The sequence below is a fragment of the Strigops habroptila genome, chromosome 15 (assembly GCF_004027225.2).
Source record: "Strigops habroptila isolate Jane chromosome 15, bStrHab1.2.pri, whole genome shotgun sequence".
In the NCBI taxonomy this organism is placed as follows: Eukaryota; Metazoa; Chordata; class Aves; order Psittaciformes; family Psittacidae; genus Strigops; species Strigops habroptila.
Window position 1 is genome coordinate 8,137,735 of NC_044291.2, and position 23,559 is coordinate 8,161,293.

Here is a 23,559-nt window from a genome sequence, read left to right on the forward strand (position 1 = left end):
AAGTGGGTTTGCAGTTCCTTGTCCTTTGAGCTGGACCCTTGGGATGGTGGAGGCACCATCCAAGTGCAACCAGTGGAGGTGGAGGCACGCAACTAGTGCATGTCTCAAGTACGGGTCGTAGGTACAGGTTGTGTGTGGTTGTGCTGTTCCAGCCTGAGACTGGGTTTTGGCCACTGAAGCTGGTGAGATACTGGTCTTGATATCTTCCCAAAACAGACCCCCCCCATATCCTGTGTGCCTGGGAGAGGTGCAGCTCTGCTGGCTGGGAGCCCTGTGAGGGCTGGAATGAGTGCTGCTGCTTTCCATCTCTGTCGCAATGTATTTTTACCCAAACATTGCTCATATTGTTCAGTTGATGACTTTTTGTTGTTGTTGTTGTAATTTTTAAGCCAAGCAACATATTTTCCCACTGCAACTTGTGCCAGCAGAAAGGAAGGAAGAAGGGAAGGCTATTGGTATGAATTGTTTTGTGGGAGACATGAAACGAATAGAGGAGCCATAAGGAGAGCAAAGCACTTTCAAAATAGCATATGGGGGTGGACAGGAGGGAGGTGTACGTCAGGAACATGCAGCGTGCTTCACAAAGGTACAGTGACCTTCAGCTGCATCCTTAAATCGCTGCCAGAGATGGAAGCTCATTTTGAGGAGGACGAAGAGCCTCGTGATTCCTCTGCTTCAGCTTCTTCCTGGGGTGGTTGTGCTGCTGAAGGCTCTCATTATAGGATGGGATGAGTTTGAGATCATAACTTTGTGCCAAATCTCGGGGTGGATCTCACCACCTCTGCCAGGCTGGAGAAACTCAACGTGGTGATGATGGTGTGAGCTCAATAGCCCTGATGGATTTATCTCCTGGAAACTGGGGATGGGAGAGAAGGCGGTTTGGCAAGCTTTGCGCAAAGAGAGGATGGTCCTATCACCTCTAGAACTGTCTTGTTGGGTTGTTGTTGGGAGGCGCTGGTGCGTGGGCACTGGTGATGTGGGAGCAGTGTGTGAAGAGCACGGTGGAGCTGGGAGCTGCTGGCTGAGCCCATGCTTGGCACATAGAGCCCAAGTGGGTCTTGCAGGACAGAGCTGAGGTATGTAGAATAGAATCATTCAGTTGGAAGAGGCCTACAACAATCATCTAGTCCAAATGTCTGACCATTTAAGGGCTGACCAAAAGTTAAAGCAGATAAAGGGCAACATAAGAAGGACATGGAGCTGTTGGAGCGAGTCCAGAGGAGGCCACGAAGCTGCTGTGAGGGCTGGAGCAGCTCTGCTCTGGAGCCAGGCTGAGAGAGCTGGGCTGGGGCAGCCTGGAGAAGAGAAGGCTCCTGAAGGGGAGACCTTAGAGCAGCTCCAGTGCCTAAAGGGGCTCCAGGAAACCTGGAGAGGGGCTTTGGGCAAGGGCCTGTAGGGACAGGACAAGGGGAATGGCTTTAACCTGCCAGAGGGGAGACTGAGATGAGCTCTTAGGCAGAAGCTCTTCCCTGTGAGGGTGCTGAGGCCCTGGCACAGGGTGCCCAGAGAAGCTGTGGCTGCCCCATCCCTGGCAGTGTTCAAGGCCAGGTTGGACACAGGGGCTTGGAGCAACCTGCTCTACTGGAAGGTGTCCCTGCCCGTGGCAGGGGGTTGGAACTGTATCAGCTTTAAGGTCTCTTCCAACACAAACCAGTCTGGGATTTTATGATTGCCTACCTCATGGTAGTGATTTTTCCATCCTTTTCTGAACAACAGAAGGGAGACAGGAATGCTGGGCATGTGTGCTGTGCATGTGTGTGAACTCGCGTTTGCCACGCAGTTGTGTGCTGCCCATGGAGGCATTGGTCTGGATGTGTGGTGGGTTCCTATCCCCGGCTGTCCCAGCTTAGCCTGTGGCAAAGCTCAGGTTGCAGTGTGCGGTGCACTACGTCTCTGTTATGCATATGAACAGATCCCCATAGCAGGGTCCCACCAGCCGTGTCTCACCACGTTATGCTGCATTGCTTTCTTCTCCTTCCGTTTTGTCACTGTTGGCAGTGGATGAAGGGTCCTCCCTTCATCCTTGACCCCTGATGCTCATTCAGTTCAAGCCCAACTACCTTCATTTGTCAGCGAGGTTTTTTTTTCCATGCTGGCCGTGTTCATCTCCCCTTGCTGAGATCATGACAAGGACTTTTTCTTTTCTCTTTTTTCTTCTCTTGTCATTTTTTTTTTCCCTTTTCTTCTTTTTGCTTTTTTCTTTCATTACTCCAAACCTCCAAGCTCAGGGGCATGGAGAAGCCAACGCCATGCTGGTGCACGAGCTGTGAATAGCACTGAGTGCACCATCTTTCTGCTCCTATTCCTTTAGCAAGTATCTGTAGCATCACCACAAATAGCCAGTGACCACAGGGACCCTCTCCCACGTAGGTCATGCTCCCCCCCTGCTTTTTCTGTTTGTTCCACTGAGAAGCACGTGAGCAGATGCCTCTGGATGGATGTGCCAAGCGTGGTGGCCAGATGGGATACGATCACCATGGTGCTGATTACTCCCATCAGCCGAGCAGGGACCATGAGAGAGCCATGACCTTACCACATTTCACTGCTTGCTGAAGGCATGGCCCCCTCCTCCTCCTCTTCCCCTGCTCTCCTTCTGGCCTCCTTTCGGTAACTAAGCCTCAGCCGCGCGGTTCCTGAGCTCCCTGCTCCACTTGCACACGTTATATATTGCACAGCCCCGAGGTTCAAATCACTTGCCATCTGTTCCCAGGGAGGCCCTGCTCCGCTTGCTCCCGGGTGATGAAGGAGCTGCAGGGATGGGCTTTCCCCCACAAACACGATGATGGGGTGCTGAGATGTGCTGCATCCTTCCCCAGTGCCTCAGCGGAGCCCTGAGAGGGGTTGTGCTGCCAGGGTGGGAGTAGATGATGCTCTTTAGAGACCTTTTGTGCTCTTGAAATATTCCCCTTCGTGCTGCCTGCTGGAACATCGACAGTGCAGGATCCAGCTGTGCCTGCTCTAAGTGCAAGGGGGCTTTGGGGAGCTCTGCCTTTGATCTGGGTGAGCCTGGTGTTGAATAATTGGAAGATGTAACAGAGCTGGTCCCTGAGGCCACCCTCTCTCTGGAGCTCTCCTGAAATGGTTCCCACCTTCGGTTCTTATGCAGGCAGTGAGTTTGGTCCTCATCTCTCCATCTCCCAGTGCTGGGTGGATGGATCCTCTCCCGAGCCCTCCTGACGTGCCTGCATCAGTCTGCTCTTCTCTGCTGCTCCCCTTCCCAATGCCCCTGACACATTTTGGTACCTTCTCTGCAGTCTTTGGGATAGAAAAGCACCCTGAGGTGGTCTAAAGCCTCTCAACTCTGGCAAGGCTGAGGATATTGCCTTTGGGATTTGGCAAGAAGGAAGGGGGAGCTGCTCTGTGTGCTGGTATGGCACTGCTTGCGGCATGGGGTGGCTGCTGGAGGAGTCTGCTGCAGACTCGGCGTTTAAGTCCAGTCCTTGTCTAGGATTACAAATGCCTTGTCGTGCATGGCCAGCTTCTCATTTCACACTAAAATGTCCCCTGCATCATACTGTGAAGGGAATTGGAATCCATTGTCTGGAGCAGTTATGCACCCCGAGCTCACTGGGTGCCCAAGGAGCTCCATACAGATCTGATGTGTCTCTGGAGCTGGGGGATGCGGTGGGGTGATGCTCAGCCTGTAACTCCTGGCAGGCTGGGAGCTCCCAAGTGCTCACTTGTCCCTTATCTGAGTGGGATGGGTGGCTGTAGGGCGGGTGATCCCTGCCCTGGGGATGCTGTGGGCAGTGGGAGCTTCAGGAGCTCAGAGGAACTTTGTGACTCTGGAAATGGAGACAGGAGTATGTTCTGCTAATGAGTTTATTCAAGGAGCTGACAGAGGTCAAACCATTTCTTAAACCTGGGAGACCTCTGTGGCCTGCAGGAGGGCAAACCTTTTGATCCCAAGTTTCAGCTTTGCTCTTTGACAATGGTTTCATGATTTCCCATAACTGCCCATCATGCTGAGTTTCATAGAACAATTCTGGATGGGTTTTTAGCATTACTGGATAGCGGATGTGTGAGAGCAAGGAGGGGAGTTGCTTAAATATCAGCAAGCTGTGATGTGCCCTGGGGTGTTGCAGCAAGATGTTTCCTGTGCTGCACCTGGAAGGCCCCAAGGATTCCTGCTGCAGCTCAGAGCATGCCTGGACCAGCTGTACATCATTCACTTGGCTCCTGCCTCCAGCCCTTCTCATTGCTCCGTGATCCCAAATTTGCCTGCCAGGGAACACCTAACCCCCCAGAAGGCTGCCAAGCCTGGGGACCAACTCCCAGCTCTGGAGAAGAGTTAAACCCAGCCTGAAGCCAGCACAGTGCCCAGGGGACTCCTATGTGGTTAAGGGATAAGGATAAGGACACGATGCTCCAAGTTGCCTGTGTGCACATGGGGGAAGAGGCAAATGCTGTATAGCAGGAATGCTATTGCTCTAAACTCACAATTTTCTAGTTCCTGTGGCTTTGGTAAGATCTGGAAAGTGCTGGATGGGTCCCTGTGGGTGACTTTGGGGGGGTCTTGGCAGAGCTCCTGCCCCAGGACTCGGCTCTGGCTGAATGAGGAAGGGGTTATATGGGCAGTGGGGACGTGGTGGCCCAGTCCTTCTAACCATAGTCCCTTTGCCGGTGTTGCAGCTCCCGAGGTGACGCAGGAGACGGTGGAGTCCCTGATGCAGAAGTTCAAGGAGAGCTTCCGCACCAACACGCCCATTGAGATCGGGCAGCTCCAGCCCGCTCTGCGCAGCACGTCCGTTGGGAGACGGAAACGCCGGAGCCGACCACGAGGTAGGCTGATGGATCACCCCTGCTCCCGGTGCCCTGGGTTTGGCCACATCCAAAGGAGGAAGGCAGGAGCTCCTCGCCCTCACTGCAGAACATGGGAATGCTGGCGCTCCTCAGTGATGGGGTGAAGAGGGGTAAACCCCACGCAGCATCCTCTGGGGGGTCTGGTGGAGGTGCTTGGGAGTGAGGTCACCTTGTGTGTCCCCCTGGGGTTTATCCAGGTCTGCTGCAAGCCCAGGGTTCCTGTCAGCTGCCCCAGCTAACAGGTTTGGTGGGAGTCAAGTATGGGGTTTTGGCAAGTTTTTGTTGTGCAGGAAGGGGTGAAATTCATTTTGGCTGCAGCATCAGTGAGACTTCTTGTCTTTCCACTTTCCCAGTCATTAGGGATTTTTGGCCTTTATTTTAAGGGTCACACAGGGAGAAGCATTCATGGCTCTAAAGGCTGTACCATGCAAAAGCATGCTGGGGGCTTCTTTTTTGTGCAGCCTTGATGGCTATTGCCAGCTACACCAGAACAGGAGGAGGTTGGCTGAATGGCCCCAAGAGCCAGATTTGCTCCTTGTATTGCCTCTCAGCAAGGGAAACTGCCACCTCCTATTGCTATAACTGCTTAGAAAGGTGATGGCTGTGGGTTAGGTGATGAGTGCTGAGGCTGTGCTGCGGATGTGGGTCCAGATTTCCAGCTGGGGAGGAGGAGGAGGCATTGGGGTCCCTCCAGGGATGATGGGCAGAAGGGTCCCTTGAACATGGTCTGCCCATCACACTGCAGGTCTTTGTGGCAGCACTGGGAGCTGGGAAGGAAAATAGTTCTTCTATTTACTGTTGGTTTTGTTTTTCATTTATTTATGAGTCTGAAACGTGATCTTTTCTTCTGGATACCTTTTCCTGCAATACGGGCCTGGAGAGGCCTTTTTTTTTATCATAGCTCTGCCTATAAATTATTCACTTCGTGTGAAGAAAATGTTCTGAGTCTTTAACTGGTTTAAATTATTTGGTTTGTTTTCTAGTGGTTATTCATATATACATAGCTGGGGCTTGGTGTGCCTGTGTGGGGGTGCTGTGGGGTAAACTTTCCCTGATTCCCTGCTCCAGGCTCATTTTGTTCTCGTTGTTGGTTTTGTTTCACTTTTGAACTTGGTGGCTAATGAAGCAAATCAGTTTATCTTCATAGCCAGGCTTAGGGAGAGACATGATGCCCGGCTGCGTGGGAGCACAGTGTGGCTCTGAGGCAGCCTGGTTTGCCCCATATCTCTGAGGCCATGCACCCTCCATCTCCCATCTGGTGCTTCCTGGTCTCCCTGCAAATCCCCATCCACACCATGCCAGAGCATTCCATGAGGCAGGATCTTCCCAACCTTTGCCCCATCACTGCTGCCCCCTGGATCCTTCTGCCTATTAGTGACCACAGGAATAGTCAGTGGATACCAGGACACGAGAGCCCTTGGGGGCAAAATGCAGGTGAAGGGAGGTGATGGGCAGGAGCTGGGCACAGGCACCTCAAGCAGCTTCGGTCCTGAGCTGGGTGCAATGGTCCCAAAGGTGCTGCAAGGTGTGTTAGGGTGTCTCACTGCACCCCATGCCTCAGGGCTCAGCTCCGGTAGACATGACGAGGATGGATGCAAGGGAAGGGCTCAGGTTAGCTGGGAAGGTGCTGCCATGGCTGGTCCTTATCTGCACTGGGAGCAGGATGGGTCCCCACGATGTTGGTGTCCAGCTTACCATGGTTTCTGTGGGTCTCTGCTCCTCCTGCAGGTTCTCTATGGATGGCTGCGTGTGCCATCAGAGATGTTGGGGAGCTGTGTCTGGCCTTCCTTGCCCAAGGAATAATGCACCTCACGGGCTTCAGGAGGGGACTGTGACCTTGAGTATCTCCACTTGCAGGAGGCTTCACTAGCACGGCCTAGAAGAAGATTTTAAGGTTTCAATCATCAGAAATCAGTGAGCAGCCCCCAACCCCAAGCCAGTTGCAGGGACTCCAGCACAGATCTCACTCTCCACAGCTCCATCCCATTCTCTTTTCTTTAGATTTCTTTTTGAGGACATATCCACTCCTTTCCCCTCTCCCGTGCTGGAGGTTTTGTCTTCACAGCCCGGGTTAATTGTCCCTCTGGAGGGCGAGCCGTTGGAGTGCTATCGGGCATTAAGGTTAAACAATGATATCACCACTCCTGATGTTTGCATTTTACATCCACTTGCAAACACAAACCCTTCGCCTCATTAATCCTTTGCAATCCGTGGTGGGTTTTTTTCCTCCCCCTAAAGGAAATTGTCCATTTGGGATGCATTTATTTCCTCCTAAGAGCTGCCTGACAGTTCCGCTGATGGAGTTTGCGTCCAACTTTGTTACTGGGTAGTGACAAGGCGGCCTGATGGATGCATGTGTGTAATTATTTTCTCTTGGTTTGATTTAATTAATGTTTAACCTCATCAGAACCCTGCAGCTGGTGCGCTCTCCCTGAAGGAACTGTGTGCAGCAAAAGGATTTACTCCTTTATGGAATTGCTCCGAAAGGGCTCTGGGATAAACCAAACCAGGAACCAAACAACCCACTGCCCCAGCCCAACACAAACAAATCTGGGATAAGCTTTGCCTTGCTTCGCTTCCTTGCACTAAGTGTGTTTAAACTGCTGCCTATTGCTTGTCATTAAATGTGATTCTGAGCTTAAGTGGCTCTAACAGCTCTGGGAAAGGTGGTATTTTGCCGAGAAGATCGACTTTAAAAAACAAAAAACCACACCACCCTTTCCATTTATAATACCATTTAACTTTATTTTGTCTAATGCCTTTTTCATACAAACTTGCTTCCCAAACATTCTCACCAGTGAAGTGCATTTAGAGTTTATAAATAATAGAGGGAGAGTGAGGATGTTAAGAGCCGAGGTGCAGGAGGCATAGGCTGGATCTCTGCTGAGGGATGGCGGGGTGGGAGGGAAGGATGCTGTGCCCAAGAGGGTCTGGATTTACTGGTTCCCAAAATGCAGCCAGGCTGGTACCCAGAGCATCCCAACCTGGTTGCATCGAAGCAGGGCTTACACTGGGAAGTGATGCTGGGGAAGGCAGCGGTGCGGGGATGGAGGATGAGGTGATGGAGGATGAAGGATGCGGGTTTGGCTGGACCACCCTAAGCACCCATCCTAAGAGCTGGTGGGATGTCGGGGTGCAGTGCTGGGAGGTGGCCTTGGGGGAGGCCGGTTTGCAGAGAAGGGGGTCTGGTGCCCTCTCCTGGGGTAGGCCTTTAAAAGCACCCTGGCTTTGAGAAGAAATAAGCCATTAATAGATCCTTCTGCCGGAGACGGGATGTGCTGTTCATCAGAGCTGTGGCTTCTTGTGGTTTAGAGGTCGTGGCTATGCCATTAGTCACCCAAAGTCACTCTAGGGAGGAGAACCGCGGCTTGGCTGGGCTCACCCCTGGTCCATGCTTGTGCCAGGACAACTCTACTTCCTGCCTCGCCCCATCCATCTGTCCTGGCACCTATGGAGCATTGTGTTTTGCTGATGAGGCTTATTTGGGGTTCAAACAGGAGCTTTCACCTCACTAGAGTCAAAGCATCACGTCCAGCTCCTTCGGTTGGTCCTTGGTGAGAATAAAACCCTTCACAGCTGTGCAAAGCCTGTCCTTGGGGATCAGTGTGATCCCAGTTTTCCATGGTGGAAGCTGTGGGGCTATCACCTCGTTGTTGCATCACCTGCCCAGGAGCAGATTTTGGGGGCAGAGGCAGAAGGAAAAGGGAAGATCAATGTGGAGGAAGAGTTTTGAGCAGCTGAAGCTGATGTTTGTGTGTACACGTACCATGCTGCAGTGACAAACCAGAGCAGAGCATTTTAAGGGGCTTGTTTTCTTCATCTTTTCCATTTAACTCATTGTATAGCTCTGCACCTAGGTGGGGAGGGGACTCCTCATCTGGTTTTTCCTGGGAAGCCTGGGAGCAGAGGGGCTTGTTGAACATATTGGAGGCTGCATGGCATGGGACAAGCAAGCGTGGAGGTGGAGTGAACTGAACACAGCCAAACAGGAGGTCATGGGTCTTTAGTGCTCTGTGTGTACAGGATTTGGCCTTTTCCTGGAGGGAAGGGGTGCAGAAAATCCTTTTCCATTGGGAATGAGGCTGTGGTGGCAGGGCCGAAGGGTGCATGGACAGATGTGTCACCGCTGGGGACAAATAGAAACTCCCACTTCTCTTATAACAGCCAGCTTGGAGGGATTAAGCATCCGAGGTCAACCTGGCTTCAGACAGGAGTTATCCAAATAGCTGCTGTTACTTCTTTCTTTATTTTACCTCGGGTTTGATTTGTTTTGCATCCACGGTTGTTTCCCTGTTAACCTCCTGGCTTTGGGGAAAGGATTTAAAATGTCAGGTTTGCTTTTTCTTTCTAATGACAAAAATGCACCTTTAAAAAGAAAGAGTACAAGTGGCTTTAGCTAACAACAAGTCTTTGGGGATGACAGATCCTCCAACGCCTGAATTTTGTTTCCTTAGTCCCCATTTGGCATTAACTCTACCATCTTTAATTACACCACGATAAGAGGTGTTTGCCTTGGCACCCCGCCTTGCTCCCCACTAAATTAATGTGTGCTCAGAAGGAGCATCCTGCCCCGGCACTGGGCTGTGAGCTACTTGAGTGGATTAACGAGCTTGTAAATCTGCAAACAGGATTAGAAACGAGAGCATCTTCCTTGAGCTCCCCCTCCTCACCCACAGCCCGGTCCCTAAGGTGGTGGGGCAGGAGGCGGGGGTGCAGGCGAGGAGGGGGGGAGATTTGGTTTTCCTCAAATCTAAATAGCAGGAGTAAACTGGGTGTAAAGGGGGTGTAGTTCCTCTGGGGAGCCACTGCAGAGAGCTGCTGGTGTGTTATGGATACCCAGCGCTGCGAAGTTGCTGTTTCCCTGTCCTATCTCTTTTAAGCATCTCTTTGCAATCAGTCAAGGTGATTAGGATCTGTTTTCTGTTACTTAGTGGTTTTATCCCTCTTTTTAAAGAGAAGAGGAGTGCTGACTGGGCATGGCTGCTTGGCTTTAATGGGATGCTCTCCCTGCTCATCCCCATCGGCAGCTGCATGGGGGTGCTCTCTGCTGCGAGCATCCTCAGCTCCATTGTGAGCATCCTCATCCCCATCATGAGCATCCTCGGCCCCATGTCCCAGGGAGCAACCTGCCACCAAGGCAAACCATTGGAGCTGCTGCAGGAGGTATTGGCCCAAGCATGAGCATCTCATAAATATTTCAGCTGCATTTTGGAGACAGTTAAACATGAAGTCAGGTTCATGGCAGGATCAGCGCTCCTGTCTCAACTGGGCTCCAGGACCTCCAAAACTACCACTAAGATGCATTCCAGCACCCTTGATAGCACAAAGGGGTAAAAGCACATCCCTTGCAGCCATTTCTCTGCCCTGGGCTTGTGTTTCCAGGCTGACCTCTGCCACTGTGCGTTGGGTCAGAGGACACGTTTCTGCTGCGGGCTGGGGACCTGTGCCGGGTCTCCCGGCTCTCCTGTATTTATACATCCTGCGCAGTGCTGGGTAATCAGAAAATGCAATATTGCTGTCACAAGCTCTCCGAAGACATCCAGCCTGAGTAATTTAACATGTCAGCTCCATCCATCACTGAGACGCAGCCGGCAAACAAACATGGAGGGGCCGGAGGGGGCTGGTGCCTGCACCGGCTGCCTGGTCACCTCGGTGGGCTGCGAGAGCAGAACAAGCACCTGAGCTCACTGCCTCTGTCCACCCCCAGCCATCTGCCTGCACAAAAGGGACGAGGTCTGGCTTACAGGCAGGTGGCAGAGGGATGTGCCATGTCCTGCCTGCATAGGCAGTGTCCACATCCCTCTCCCGGGCAGAGGAGATGGCACTGCCAAGCTCCTGGAGTAAAACGCTCCCATAGCTGCTGTCTGTCTCCCAGCCCTAGGCACTGCCAGAAGCAGAAGAGCCCAGGCTTGGTGGGAGAAGGGGAGGTGCAGCAGAGCTGCAGCCCTGGCTGGTTGCCCAAGGGCCTGCATTAGAAGCCCAGGTTAATTAAGATTTTCCTCGCTGATGTGAATAAGCCTGATTGGTTTTACCACTTTGCTGTGCCCTTCAAAACCCTGGTCCCTGGGTGCGGGTGTACCATGACATTGGCTGTTCGCCATTGGGGGGGTCTGAAGAGGGGCTGATGCTGGGTTATGGTTTGGGGTGTGAGTCTCTAAACCCCCCGGACCCCATGTTCAAGCTGCTGTGTGCAAGTACTGACCCATCCTGCTGCTTTCAGGGGGGAAGGAGCTGGTGGAGCTTCTTCCTACCCCCCAGGTTAAGACTCACCTTGAGGTCCTTGCACAGCCAGGTCGGGGCATGGATGGGGCGGGAGCCACGTGCCGAGCCCCTGGCGTGCCTCTGGCTCCTGCCAGCCACCTCTCATTACGGTGATTAAGGATCTGAGAGGGCAGAAGGCACTGCTCGTTTTCTGTTCTCCTGCCAAGAAGTGGGGAAATTGTACTTCTGCCTAGAATAAAAGATTTTTTAAAACCAGTAAAATATTTTAATGGCAGTTTAAAGGGCCACTGTCAACCCCCAGAGGCCTCTTTGCTTTAAACTCTGCAAGAATTGAAGGACTTCTGCCAGTTAGAGTCTGTATCGCTTTTTAAGTGTCTTAGCACTCCTTGGTGGGTCCTGTAGCTGAAGCGAGCCAGGGTTCTCCCAGCATCCCACATCATCTCCAGCTCCAGGAGGGAGATGCTAAGTGAACCATAGGACAACCCTGCTTCTTGCCATGGCAGGGGTGCATCTGTTAGCCATCAGGGCAAACTGGTGGAGCAGATGGGCTAAAGTGGGTGCGGAGGGTGGGAAGGGACCCCATGCAGTGGGGATCCAAGTGCTGTGTTCCCCCCACGCCACTTGTCTCTGCTGCTTTGAAGCAAACACCTAAAATTCACAGTTCTTCACCATGTGGGTGTCCTTGGAGAGAGCAGCTTCTACATTCAGAGGTTTTCTTTGTCAATACATTGCAATGCGTTCCTGGGGGTAGACAGCATCTTCTTATGTTCACGTTGCAAATGGCACCAAGGGGTTTTGGTTCTTGATGAGGGCAATAAGGAACCAGTGAAATCATGAGTGGCAAAAGTCCCTGGTCACTTCTGGTGACCCCAAGCAATGTTCCTAGGCTGGGAGCACCGGATGCTGGCCAAATCCATCAGCTCTGCCGAGATGCTCCCAGCTCTTCCCTGCTGCTGTATATTCATGACAGGGCTGATTCTTTGCTCTTTATTGCTTGCAGGTGGGATCGGGTTTGGACGTGCCAAAGGAAACTCTGGCTCAGAGGCGGACGATGAAACCCAGCTAACCTTTTACACCGAGCAGTACCGGAGCCGGCGGAGAAGCAAAGGTACAGAATAACATAGGCACTGGTGATATATGTTGGTGTAAGGGGACAAAAGTGGTTGTGCAGTGGTGATGCTGCCTGATACTGCATGAAATGGGTTTAGTCTGAAGAAGAGAATGCTCAGAGAGACCATATCGTACTCTACAACTGCATGAAAGGATGTTGTAGTGAGGTGGGGTTGGTCTCTTCTCCCAAGGAACAAGGGGTGGGACTAGAGGAAACGGTCTCAAACTGCCCCAGGGGAGGTTTAGGATGGATATTAGAAACAATTTCTTCCCCAGAGGGTGCTCAGGCATTGGAACAGGCTGCCCAGGGCAGTGCTGGAGTCACCGTCCCTGGAAGTGTTCACACACCGTGTAGACAAGGCCCTCAGTGACATGGGTTACTGGTGGCCTTGGCAGCGCTGGGGAACGGTTGGACTTGATGAGCTTAAAGGTATTTTCCAACCTTTATGTTGATTTTATGATTCTATGATTCAGTGGTTCTGTGATTCTATGAATCTAGGTAAGGACCACAATACCAGTCTGTAGTGGTAAGGCCACCCCAAGATGTGCTCTTTGTGTGATGCAGCACCCTGCAGGAACCATAAATAACATTTCCCAGTGATGTTGCCGAGATTCTGGGTTTCTTTGGTTTCTAGTGTCTGTTACATTACACATGCCCTGGCAACTTCCCTAAAGCTGCACCAGTGCGTGGTGACTGTGTCAGTCACTGTCCTGGTGCCAGTGCAGCTCTTGGGGATGGTCACTTGGCAATTCCTTGCTCCAAACTCCTTTTTCTGCCCTGTGTTTCCCACTTTCTTCCGGGGACAAAGGCAATTAAAAGGAGCAAATCCAAAATGAGGGTTGGGACAGGGATTTGTAGACTGGAGTCACTTCAGGGTTTTTTGTGAGAAACTGAAATACCATCCTTACCTTGACATTAGTGACCACATTTCATAGAATCACAGAATCCCAAGGTGGTTTGGGTTGGAAGGGACCTTAAAGCTCATCCAGTTCCAACCCCCTGCACAGGCTGAGACACCTTCCCCTAGACCATGTTGCTCCAAGCCCCATCCAACCTGTTTCCTCTGGCCACATCACACTGGAACCCTTTTGTTTGGGACCCTCAGACCAAGCTCTTTGTTGGAAGATGGAGCCAGATTTGCTGCTGTATTTGAGAAATCCCTGCGAGGAAATAGCTATGTTGGGAAGCAATTTCAGAATTGCACAGTGGGTTTGCTCCCTCCACTTGTTTTCTGCGTTAAGGCAGGCGGAGCTCAGCACACCAGAGATACGCCTGCGCCCGCTGCAGCAACACGGCCCCATTTGTTTCGATGATGAGGCATTCTGATAAATGCTCTCAATGTGTTTATTTGAATGTGAAATTACCTCAACACCTCTGATCAGCTTGATGATTGCACATGGGAATAAGCACACGTGCGTGCAGGGGTGTATTGCGTTTATTCCTGCTGAAAGGCAGGGTATTCAGTTGTGTTAGTTTTCTTTGTCATGTGTTTTAGAACCAGGAGAAATTCTCACCGAGTTTCAAATGAGCCTTTGATGAAAATCACAGAGAGAATTCCTGAGTTAAAGTTACCTGTTGCAGAACAAACATAACCGCAGTAAGGGGAAAATGATGTGTGAGAGGAGCAGGAAATTGGTTGTGTTGCAAAGATGGACAAAAGAAGTAGTCCTGAAAGGGCACTGGTGCAGGGGGGAAATTCCCCACGTACTGAAGTAGTTCATTCAATGAGTTGTTCTAAAGTACTGGGCTGGATGTGAAAGTCCTTGGATACTTTGGAAAAGTCCTGAAGTTTGAGGGTGTTTTCAGCTGCCACTAGGGAAGGGAGAGACGGAGCATGAGCAAGGTGTGGAAAACTGTGTTTTAATGGAAAGCAGATAAATCTTTGCTTTCCCGCTGCCTTGACACCATTCCCTGTGAGGTCAAGTACTCTGTCAGTCTCTGGAAGCACACACTCGTGCTGGATGCTGGGTACAAAGATATTCTTATTGACATACACTTTGGCTTTGTGTTGTTTGTTTAAGCTTTATGGTAGGGCAAATAGAAACGAGCAGATAAATGGGAAAAATTCCTTTCTTTTCCCTTGAATAAGCTGTTGTTCACCTGGGCAGCTTTGATGGCTGGGTTTGAAGAGAGTTGGGGAGGAAGAGCTGCCTCGCACGGCTGCACAGAGCTGGCTGTTAGGTCTGCCTTAGTGTTTGACTGGTGCTGTGAGGACCTGGTTTGTTCATGTTCAGTGGGGGCTAACTGAGAGAATTATCTTGAATTGAGTCCCCATTGTATTTCCCCTCCTGTCTAGCTAAATTTTGTCATCACTGCGTCCTTGAAAGGAATTTTCTATTATCCTTTCATTGACTCTTGTCTCCCTCGTGGAAGGAAAGCAATAGCTTAGTGGGAAGTCACAGTACCAAACTCATAATTACAAGTTCAGCAAAGATCCCTAATTGGATGAGATGTAACTTAAATGGAGAAGGATGCGTCGTCAGATACAGTTAATTCTGACAATGATGTTCCCGGATCGATTTCGCCACGGTTGCGTGTCTTTGCAGGTGCTGTGAGATAGTTATCAGGTCCAAGGAGAGAGATTCCTTGGGGTTTCTCTCCTCGGATTAGGTTTTTCAGGATTGAGCGTAATTATTGATGCTGTCAAGGCATCGATCCCAGGGAAGTTTCCACTTAGGATGGCACCATAGGTTCGGTTTTACTTCAAGCTTTGTTGAAGCCAGCTGGTTAGTGGGTCATGGACTTTGTTTGTCTCCTGACTGCATGTTTCATAGTGCTTTGCCAAGGTATATTAGAGGGACATTCTCATAGGTAAATATCTAGAGAGGGAGAGCTTGTTCTGGTAGCTCACGACCCCTTAATACCTGGTTTTCAATGCTGGAATACATGGAGAAATAAATCTCATCAGTCTGGGCACAGAGGCAGGGATGGCTGAGGCATCACCTTCTGTGGTCCCAGCACACTGCACCATGCACCTTCCCAGCTTCTAGGTCTGTGAGATCCCCTCACACTGACGTTCCTCTGTCTTTGGAAAGTCTCCAGAGAAGTTAGAGGTGGGGAGAGCATAAGAAATAACATGGACAAGACTTTCCTGTGGAGCCTTGGTTCTTCTGTGCTGTTGGGCTCAGCCCCACCCCTGGGATTTGAGCTGGGAGAGACAATGCGGCTCACTGGTGTCTCTGGGCAGCTGGCTTATTCCAAAAGGTTCTCTGATCATACCCATCTCCATCCCTTTTGTTCACCACAGCCCTATGCCTGCACCAGCTCTCCATCCTCTGCGTTGTGATGGATCAGTGTGTCCTCCACTCTGGATGGCAGCACTGACAGCAGGGCAGGCGAGCAGTGCCAAAGGAGCTGGAATTTGGACTTGATGTCCTACTTTTCCAAGTGAAACAAGTCCCGAGAGAGGCTGTCAGGCCATACAGAGCTCTGGGCTCGAAGGCTGGAGGGACCTCAGCTTAGGGCTGGGTGGTTTTCTCTTTCGTGCACACCCTCATTACTGACCCATGAGATTTTCCAGATCTGAGATTTTTCTCTGTTTGCAAGAGGTTTGCGTGCTCTGAGGCTCTGCTTGCTGTGGGGCTGGCTCTCCCTTTTCCCACTCCCCTGGGAGAATCAGGAAGCATGGGAACCTCCTCATGTGTGGCTGTGGTATGCGGATGGCTCTTGCCTCCAGGGCTGTCAGTCATTGCACCTTTCACCTGTGCTGAAGTCTCTCTGAGAACATGCCAGCATTGTAGAGATGCTAATCCACATCCCCAGCCGCCTGTCACAGGCAATACCAAGTTTGATACTTCGCTCCTCTTTTCTCCTGAGCAGTGAGCAATGTATTCAGTCTTCATCATCAGAGTTTGAGAGAAAACTATTAGTAGCAGCAGAAAGAACCCTCAAACCAAGGAAGCAGAGCCCTGTGCACAAACCTTGCTTACACTGTGCATTGCTCCTGCTCCATCCTCCTTGCTCCAGGGTGGTGTTTGCCTCCTGCCCAGCAAAATATATTCAGCTCCACGTCTGATTTTGCAGCCTTGAGCTTTCCCGGTCACGTGCAGTGCCTGCTCGATGGCTGTTCAAATAGAGAGAAAGATGGGGGTGGATCATAACTCCAAGGTGGTACGGGGCTCCCTGCAGTGGTGGGGGCTGCTGCCACCTTGTCAAGGACTCGGGTTGTCTAATGAGCCCCTTGGCTCGCTGGTGGGAGAGGGGAAGTGTGAACAAGCCTCCCCCACCTCCGTCTGCTCTCTCAGGCCCCGGAGCTGCTGATCTGTAAGGCAGAAACATTCCTATTTTAAAGCCCCTTCTAGGAGAAGACCTTTAAGGGCTAAATGAAGAGTAAATCTGCCTTGCATTGGGTCTGCAGGGCTGGGCAGCTTCCTGGGTTAGGGGAAACTGAGGCAGGGAAAGTGATAGTGGTGTATGGAGACCCTGCGAGGGGCTGAGCATCCTGACTCTGTTTGTCTTGGAGACCCGGAGAGCCTCTGGCCCATCCTGCAGCCTGGCATTGCCTGAGACCCTGGGACCTGCTGGTGTCCCTGGAGCTGGGGCTGATCTCTCTGCTCCCATCAGGCAGAAGGGTCAGGTACAGAGAGTGGCTGGAAACCTGGAGAGCTGGCTGCAAGCACAGAGTGATGCTGTTGATACTGTGGTGGTTGAGATGTGCTGGAAGATGCCCCAGCACAGCAACCTGACTTGGATCTCATTGAGCATCCTCAGCTGGCTGCTGCTCTTCAACAGGCTCTGGCATCTGCTTCAGCCCGAGCTGGACCACTCCAAGCCTGCTTCTTCACACTCAGGTCTGGGATTGCTTCACCCCTCTCAGCATCATCACTATTGAAGCCTCTTAAAGGAGATGGGGGGGGGGGGGAATATCCCACTCTGTTTTCATGCATTGCTTTGGTTCAGGTGGTACCTTTCCATCCCACCCCAGGAGAGCTCCCGAGCAGCCCAGGGAAGGGAGGACCTGCTTTTGGGGTGCTGAGGTCTCCATGAACAAGGCACCTGGGTGTTTCCATAGCATGTGGTGATAGTTTAGACAGATTAGCAGAGTCCAATTGTATCCCTTGGATCGGTGTCAGCTGCGTGTGTGCACACGCATGTTGCTAGCTGGTGAAGTCTTCTGAGGGCTGTTAGAGAAACGAGAAGCTGAGCTTTGATCTGCCTCTGTGTTTGGTGTTTAAAACAAGGCCTTTTAGAAGGAGTATTAGGTATTCGGAGTCTGTTACATATGAGGAAGCTTCACTTTGATCCTCTCCTGTCTCCAGAGGCAGCAGACACTTAGTATTTCATGGGGAACTAAACGAAATGTGGAATGAAATGTGGGTACCGCTCTCAGTGCTCTGCCAGTGCTCCCGGCCTCGCTGGGGCTGAGCAAATGCTGTGGGCAGCGTGTCTGTGCTGTGCTCCTCAGGGAATCACCCCTGTGATTCCATGTGCACTGGGTTCAGCTCACCAGGCTGGCAGCCTTTAAACTGCGGGAGGTGCTGCTGGGAATCGAATGGGAGATGAAAGGCGGTAAAGCAAACATGTTGGGTTGCTTACAGTAGCAAGAGGGAGTAACGGGTCTGTCCATGCCTTGTGCTGTCTGTCTGTGCTCGAGAAGCCTTTTCCTTCCCTGCTGGCACCAGCAGTGCTGTGCAGCAGGACAGGCTTCCCCAGGGAGGGGACACAGAGCTACTCATTGCAGCGACAGATGGATGGCTCAGTGCTGGTGTCTGGCGTACACCCCGCTGGTTCATGGCACATGGAGCTGTGCAGATTCCAGAGAAGAGCACCCCAGAGGAGACAACTGGGGTTCCAAGTGGCATTTGGACATCCCCAAATCTTTGGGGATGAGAAACCTTCATTGCACAAGTCTCATCTTCCCCTTTTAGAGCACCAGGATATGTCCTCCCCAAGCTGTACCCCTGCCCATGCCCAGACCACTGTGATGCCCTGGGGTGGTGGTGCTGAGGAGGGGATGCTCTCAATATCCCGTCTTTCTCATCTTTCCATTATGGATGCTGTTTTTCCAGTGAGCAAACAAACACTGTGCTTTTGCTCGAGGGCTTATTTTGCTCGCAGAGCAAGCAGGCACTGCATTAGCCCTTGAAACCGACTTGGAGCCCTTCTCCATCCCTGACTCCATCTGTGCAGGGAAGCTGGGCTGGGGTCGCTCCAACAGCATCTTTGGCCCTGTAAGTCCTTGGGGGTTGTAGATAGGCGAGTGCAGACATGCTGATCCCCTGGGAAGAGGGGATAATGTGGGAAGCTGGTTGCAAAGCATGAGCTGCAGAGCGGAGGGGTCCACAGTTAGAGCAGTTGTGTTCCCGCAGGAGCTGCAGGCTCTTTGACTTCCCCGGACTGTGCAGGAGATAACAGCTTTTACATCTGCTCCTGGAGGCAGTGTGGCTGTTGCTATTTATTTATTTATTTCCCCGATTGTATCTGATACAGCCTCAGCGAGTAATTGAGTGTTTGAGAGTAAAAAAAATTATCTCTCCGGCTTGGCCCTTATCTTGACAGCAAAGCAGCACTTTTAATTTAATTTTGTTCAGAGCATGTGGGTAACAAATTTCACTAATCGCTCTGCTGTCGCCCTCCGCATGGCAACGAGCCTCTTGTTTCCCAGGAAGCGGAACATGAGCCCGCTGGATGCAGGCAGGAGGAGGGTCGGCTCCGCTCGGGAAGTGAAGACGCGTTTCGGTGCCGATGCTCGGCGCACCCGTGATGCTGGGGATTAGCCTCTGGTTGGAGCAGGGGGAGGAGTGGGAGGAGGAAGAGGAGGGTGAATGTCATGCCACACTGAAGATTTTCCTTGTGCGGTGCTTGTCTGCGGGGGAAACTGAGGCACGGAGGGGATGTGGCCCAAGCCTGAGGAGCTGTGCAGAGCAGAGGTTCTTATTCTCACCCTCTTGGGTAAATGCTCCATCCCTGGCAGTGTTCAAGGCCAGGTTAGAGGCAGCTTGGAGCAACCTGCTCTAGTGGAAGGTGTCCCTGCCTGTGGCAGGGGGTTGGAACTGGGTGATCTTAAGGTCCTTTCCAACCCAAACCAATCTGTGATTCTATGATTCTATGATTTTGCCTCTATTCCAAAATAGAGGGGAAGGTGGTTTGGGGTTTTTTGTTTCTTTGTTATTTTCACATCTGGGTTTTCAGATCTCAGCCCAATTCCCTGATCCTAAGGGGGGAATGGCTTTAAGCTGACAAAGGAGAGCTTGAGATGAGCTCTTAGGCAGAAGCTCTTCCCTGTGAGGGTGCTGAGGCGCTGGCACAGGGTGCCCAGAGAAGCTGTGGCTGCCCCATCCCTGGCAGTGTTCAAGGCCAGGTTGGACACAGGGGCTTGGAGCAACCTGCTCTAGTGGAAGGTGTCCCTGCCCGTGGCAGGGGGTTGGAACTGGAGGAGCTTTAAGGTCCTTTCCAACCCAAACCAGTCTGGGATTCTATGATCCCAGGCAGCAGCTCAGCTCTGCCTGCAGGCTGGCAATGGGAGGGTGGGCAGGGCTTGAATGGGCAGCGTGGTGGAGGTCCAGGAGCAACCATTGTGCTGAGGCGTCTCCTGCCAGGTCCTGAGCCCTCCCTGGCAACCTGGCCTCCATCCCTGCTCTCTCCAGGTTTCCAAAATCAATTCAGCTGTCTGACCAGCCCTTTGCTTGCCGAGCACAATCCTCCCTGGGCTGTGACTCAACATGAGCTATTTCATAGATAATGATTACTTTCTTTCCTCTTTTTTCCTGTAGGAATAATGTTTTCATTACACTGTACGGAAAATTGCTTTCCCTCCTCCTTAAAATGAAGCCTTCCACTCAGATTTGCCTTTGTGTTTGTATATTGTAAAATTGGGACTCATTTTGAGTTTAAAACAAAAAAAAAGGAGCAGCCTTTAATTCCAGGAGAAGTGTTTCCATTGATTTGCATGAAAGAAAATTCCAGTGCAGACAATCTCTGCCTTTAAATATGTAACTGTTTCTTTAATGTGATTTTATCTCAACCAATTCAGCACCGAGAACATGAAAGCAAAACTGACTTCATTGATTTTAATAGTCCATGCCCAGAGAAATGGCAAAAAATGTAACGGTGCCAGGAGAGCAAATTGGGTTTGCACAAATTCTCCCCTCTTTGCTGTGCTGGGGGAGCTCTAAGAACCATCACCCGTGGTGATGGGGCTGGAGGTACTGATCCTGGCGGTGATGGGGCTGGTGGGTCACAGCATCTCAGCCAGTGCCACCTTGTTCATCTCTGTTTCCACTCTCCCCTCCCAGCTCCTTGCCCACCCTTCAGGGCTTTTCCTTTCCCTCCACTTTCCCCCTTCTTCCTCCTCCTCCTGATTGAAATTTACTGGCAGCATGTCTCTGAGCTGCAGGCCCGTTGTTTTAGAGCAAAGGGGGAGCACCACCAGCAACTGTGTAATTAGGAAGTAAATATATTTGTTCAATACATGAGGCATTAAAACTCCAGGAGCATGTGAAGAGCCAAGGCTGGAGGAGCATGATTGCTCGCTGGGACTCTTTATCTCCAGTGCGGGCAGTGGTGTACACCACAGATCAGCTGCCAAAGCCTTGACCTTGCCATGGGGTCCAGCAGCCCGATCCTGACCTGCCGTGGTGGCTGTGCCACCCTCAGCATCCTTCTCTCCTCGACCTGTACCCGGGGTTGCCTTTTCTGCAGCCCCCTTGTGCTGTACGGGAGGATGCCTTGGCTAATTCATAGCTCATAATTCATAAATGTTAATAGTATTAATCTGATTCAGCGTGTGCTTAGCAAGATCAAATCCTCTATAAATCCAGAAGCATCTGATCTCACCCTTCTGCTGCACAGCGCAGCCGTCTCCTCTTTGCTTCCTCTCTGTCCCTTCTGCTGCGCACCCTCTCTGCTCTTCTGGAGGTGAGTCTCCCCTGGCCTGGGAAGAGCAAAGCCATCACTTTGGGTTGATCCTCATCCTGCTGACTCAGGGGATGAGGCTGGAGACATTCGCGTGCCCAAGCCCTGACCCAGATCCAGCCTTTAGATGTAAGCACCTTCATTTGGGATTTGCCCAAGGCAGTGATGGAGAAGCTGCTTGCTCAAGGAGAGGCTGAGGCCAGGCATTGTAGAGAGGGTGTGCAATGAAATGCCTGCTTGGGCTCTCACCCCGCTGCTCACAACCTGGCAGGTTCATTACATCCATGTCCCATTTCTGAGGGAATTGTCTCTGGGGCACAGTGGTCCATGAGAGCTTGGTGGGGTCCATGGTGTGGGAGAGTTGTGTCTGCCTGGAAGGAGGATGTATCATCCTATCCCAATCCCATGTGTGCTGGAGGAAAAGAGACCAGCCTGACGTGGAAGGGGGTGTGAGGCGGTGGGATGGGGTGGGGTGGGAAGGGGAGATGGGCACGTCCTGGCAGAGGGATGCTCCATGACCAGAGCCTCCTTCCAACACCGCGGCTCCCTTTAATTGGCATCTGATTTGATTCCACACGATCTCCCACTTGTAAAACACCTTAAGATGTTTCTGTGTGTGAGGGTGTCCTGGAAACGCGGTTGTACCGTCTTAATGAGCCTCTGCTGGCACATAAAGAAGGGTTATTAGGAGCTCCACTGATACAGTGACATGCCAGCAATACCGGGAAGGATGCAGGGATGTGAGATGGGCTGTGGTGGACCTGTTGCTCCCCGGGGATGCTGTGGGTGCTGCTCACCCTGCATGAGGAGATTCTGCATGCAGCATGGCACAGCGACTGGGCAGCTGCTCCACACGTTGCTAAGCAGTTCAGGCACTCGCTGTTCCCCTGCTCTGTCTTCCTCGGGTTGTGGAAATACATTTTAATATCCGAGTAGCCGCGAAACATTCCCTATTATTGGTATTATCTCCAGAGGGGTGGGGAAGATTGCAAAGCACTTGGCGTTTAACACCCACATATGGCTAACACCATGGGCTGTGTGCTGATAAAGATGGGGTAATTAAAGTGCATTTTCTCTTATGGACTAATCTCCCAAGCATGTATTTATGAGCCTGATTTAGAAACATCACATTACCCAGAACACGGGATATTTGTGTTGCTTGTAAATCCATACGTGTTCTGAACAGAGGTTTGTTTTTTTTTCCTTCCTAAATTTAGTATTAAAAAGAAGCGAGCTCAGAGTTTTGATGGGTGTTTTCTCCCCCCACCCCCCTGTCCTTTAGGTGAGCAAGGGAAGGTGTACAAAGCAGTGAGTAATTAACTGCATGAGGAGATGATATTTCCAAGGAGACGTGGTGTGTTTGGAGGGGCTGTTTGCAGAGTGTTTACACCAGTGCCTTTGGATTTATCTTCATTGTGCAGCAGGTGCAGAATCTTCAGGGGGATGTGGTGCTTTGCAAGCACCGAGCTGGCTGCTGAGGGATCCGTGTCCTCCCCACGAGGCTGGAGCCGGGCTCATTGGCTCTGATCTTGAAAGGGAGGAGCAGAAATCCTAGGTGGGAAAGGTGGTGGTGGCAGGAACCCCTCCGATCACAGTCCTGGCTACTCCTCTTGTCTCCCGGTCTAATTAAGCTGCTCTTAATTGGATCACTAGCAGAAAGCATCTCAGGTATGATTCTGCCCTAAAACAGAGAAGTTTGCTTTGCTTTCTGCTTCTCTCTCCTTTGTTCTCAGTGGTTGGGGGGAAAGGTGGCTTCTTCCCATTGGAAAGAAGTAATTTCTTCTTCTCCATCATCCTTATGTGTCCTGCCTGCTGCTTTGGCTGCTCCTTGGGCACAGGCTCCCCAGGCCATTGCTTTCCCTCCTGAGCACTTGGGCACCCACTTACTTGGTTGCAACCATCCAAAATGCAACAGAAACATGCTTTATTAAAAACATAGATCATCTCAATAGATGAAGGATTTATTAGAGCAGAGGAATACAGGGAGTGAGTTTGGTCTCATCCGTGCCTGGTCACCTTCTTCCTCTTGGGCTTTTTAGATCCCACAAGACCCAAGCAAAGTCTGGATGGTGAGGTTCTGGAGACTTCTGAGTCACATCAGCTGTCCGTGAAGGCCTTGCATTCTCCCTTCAGCTTCCTCCTTTTAGTAAAGGAGGTTGATGCCAGCTTCCTTGATTTGCAAATCTGCGCTTTAAACACCTCCCTGGAAGCCTGGAGGTGATAAGGAGAGGAGGGAAAGAGCAGGCTTCAAGAAGGTAGGGCTCCTGTCTGTGGTGTAGTGGTTTGTGTGGTGCTGCCTGAGTTACTGAGCTGGGTTTGGATCCCCTCCCTGGGCTGAGGAAGGGATGGATCAATTTGTCTCACCTCTAACAGAAGCATGAAGCCCTGTTGAACCTGCTGAGGTTGGTTTGGTTAGCTGTGGCTTGCTAAGAGTATATTTGCTTGTGGTTTTAGAGGCCTGAAGCTGTTTATATCCAGATGGGTTTTTAAACACAGCACAGCAGTGCTTCTGCTGGAGCATCAGTGGTCTGAAGAGCAGGCAATGGGATGGAAAATGGGAGCTGTGTCCT

The 23,559-nt window shown here is 51.4% G+C and overlaps 1 protein-coding gene across 3 annotated transcripts in view; it reads left to right on the top strand.

The window, feature by feature from the left end:
* ASTN2 (astrotactin 2) overlaps nt 1-23,559 on the top strand; it is a 351,114-nt gene that overhangs the window by 110,231 nt on the left and 217,324 nt on the right. For all 3 annotated transcript variants that reach the window (XM_030507189.1, XM_030507188.1, XM_030507190.1), the window contains 2 exons: nt 4,633-4,782; nt 12,026-12,133. In XM_030507189.1, coding sequence (XP_030363049.1) covers nt 4,633-4,782; nt 12,026-12,133 — 258 coding nt within the window. The remainder of the gene's footprint in view (nt 1-4,632; nt 4,783-12,025; nt 12,134-23,559) is intronic.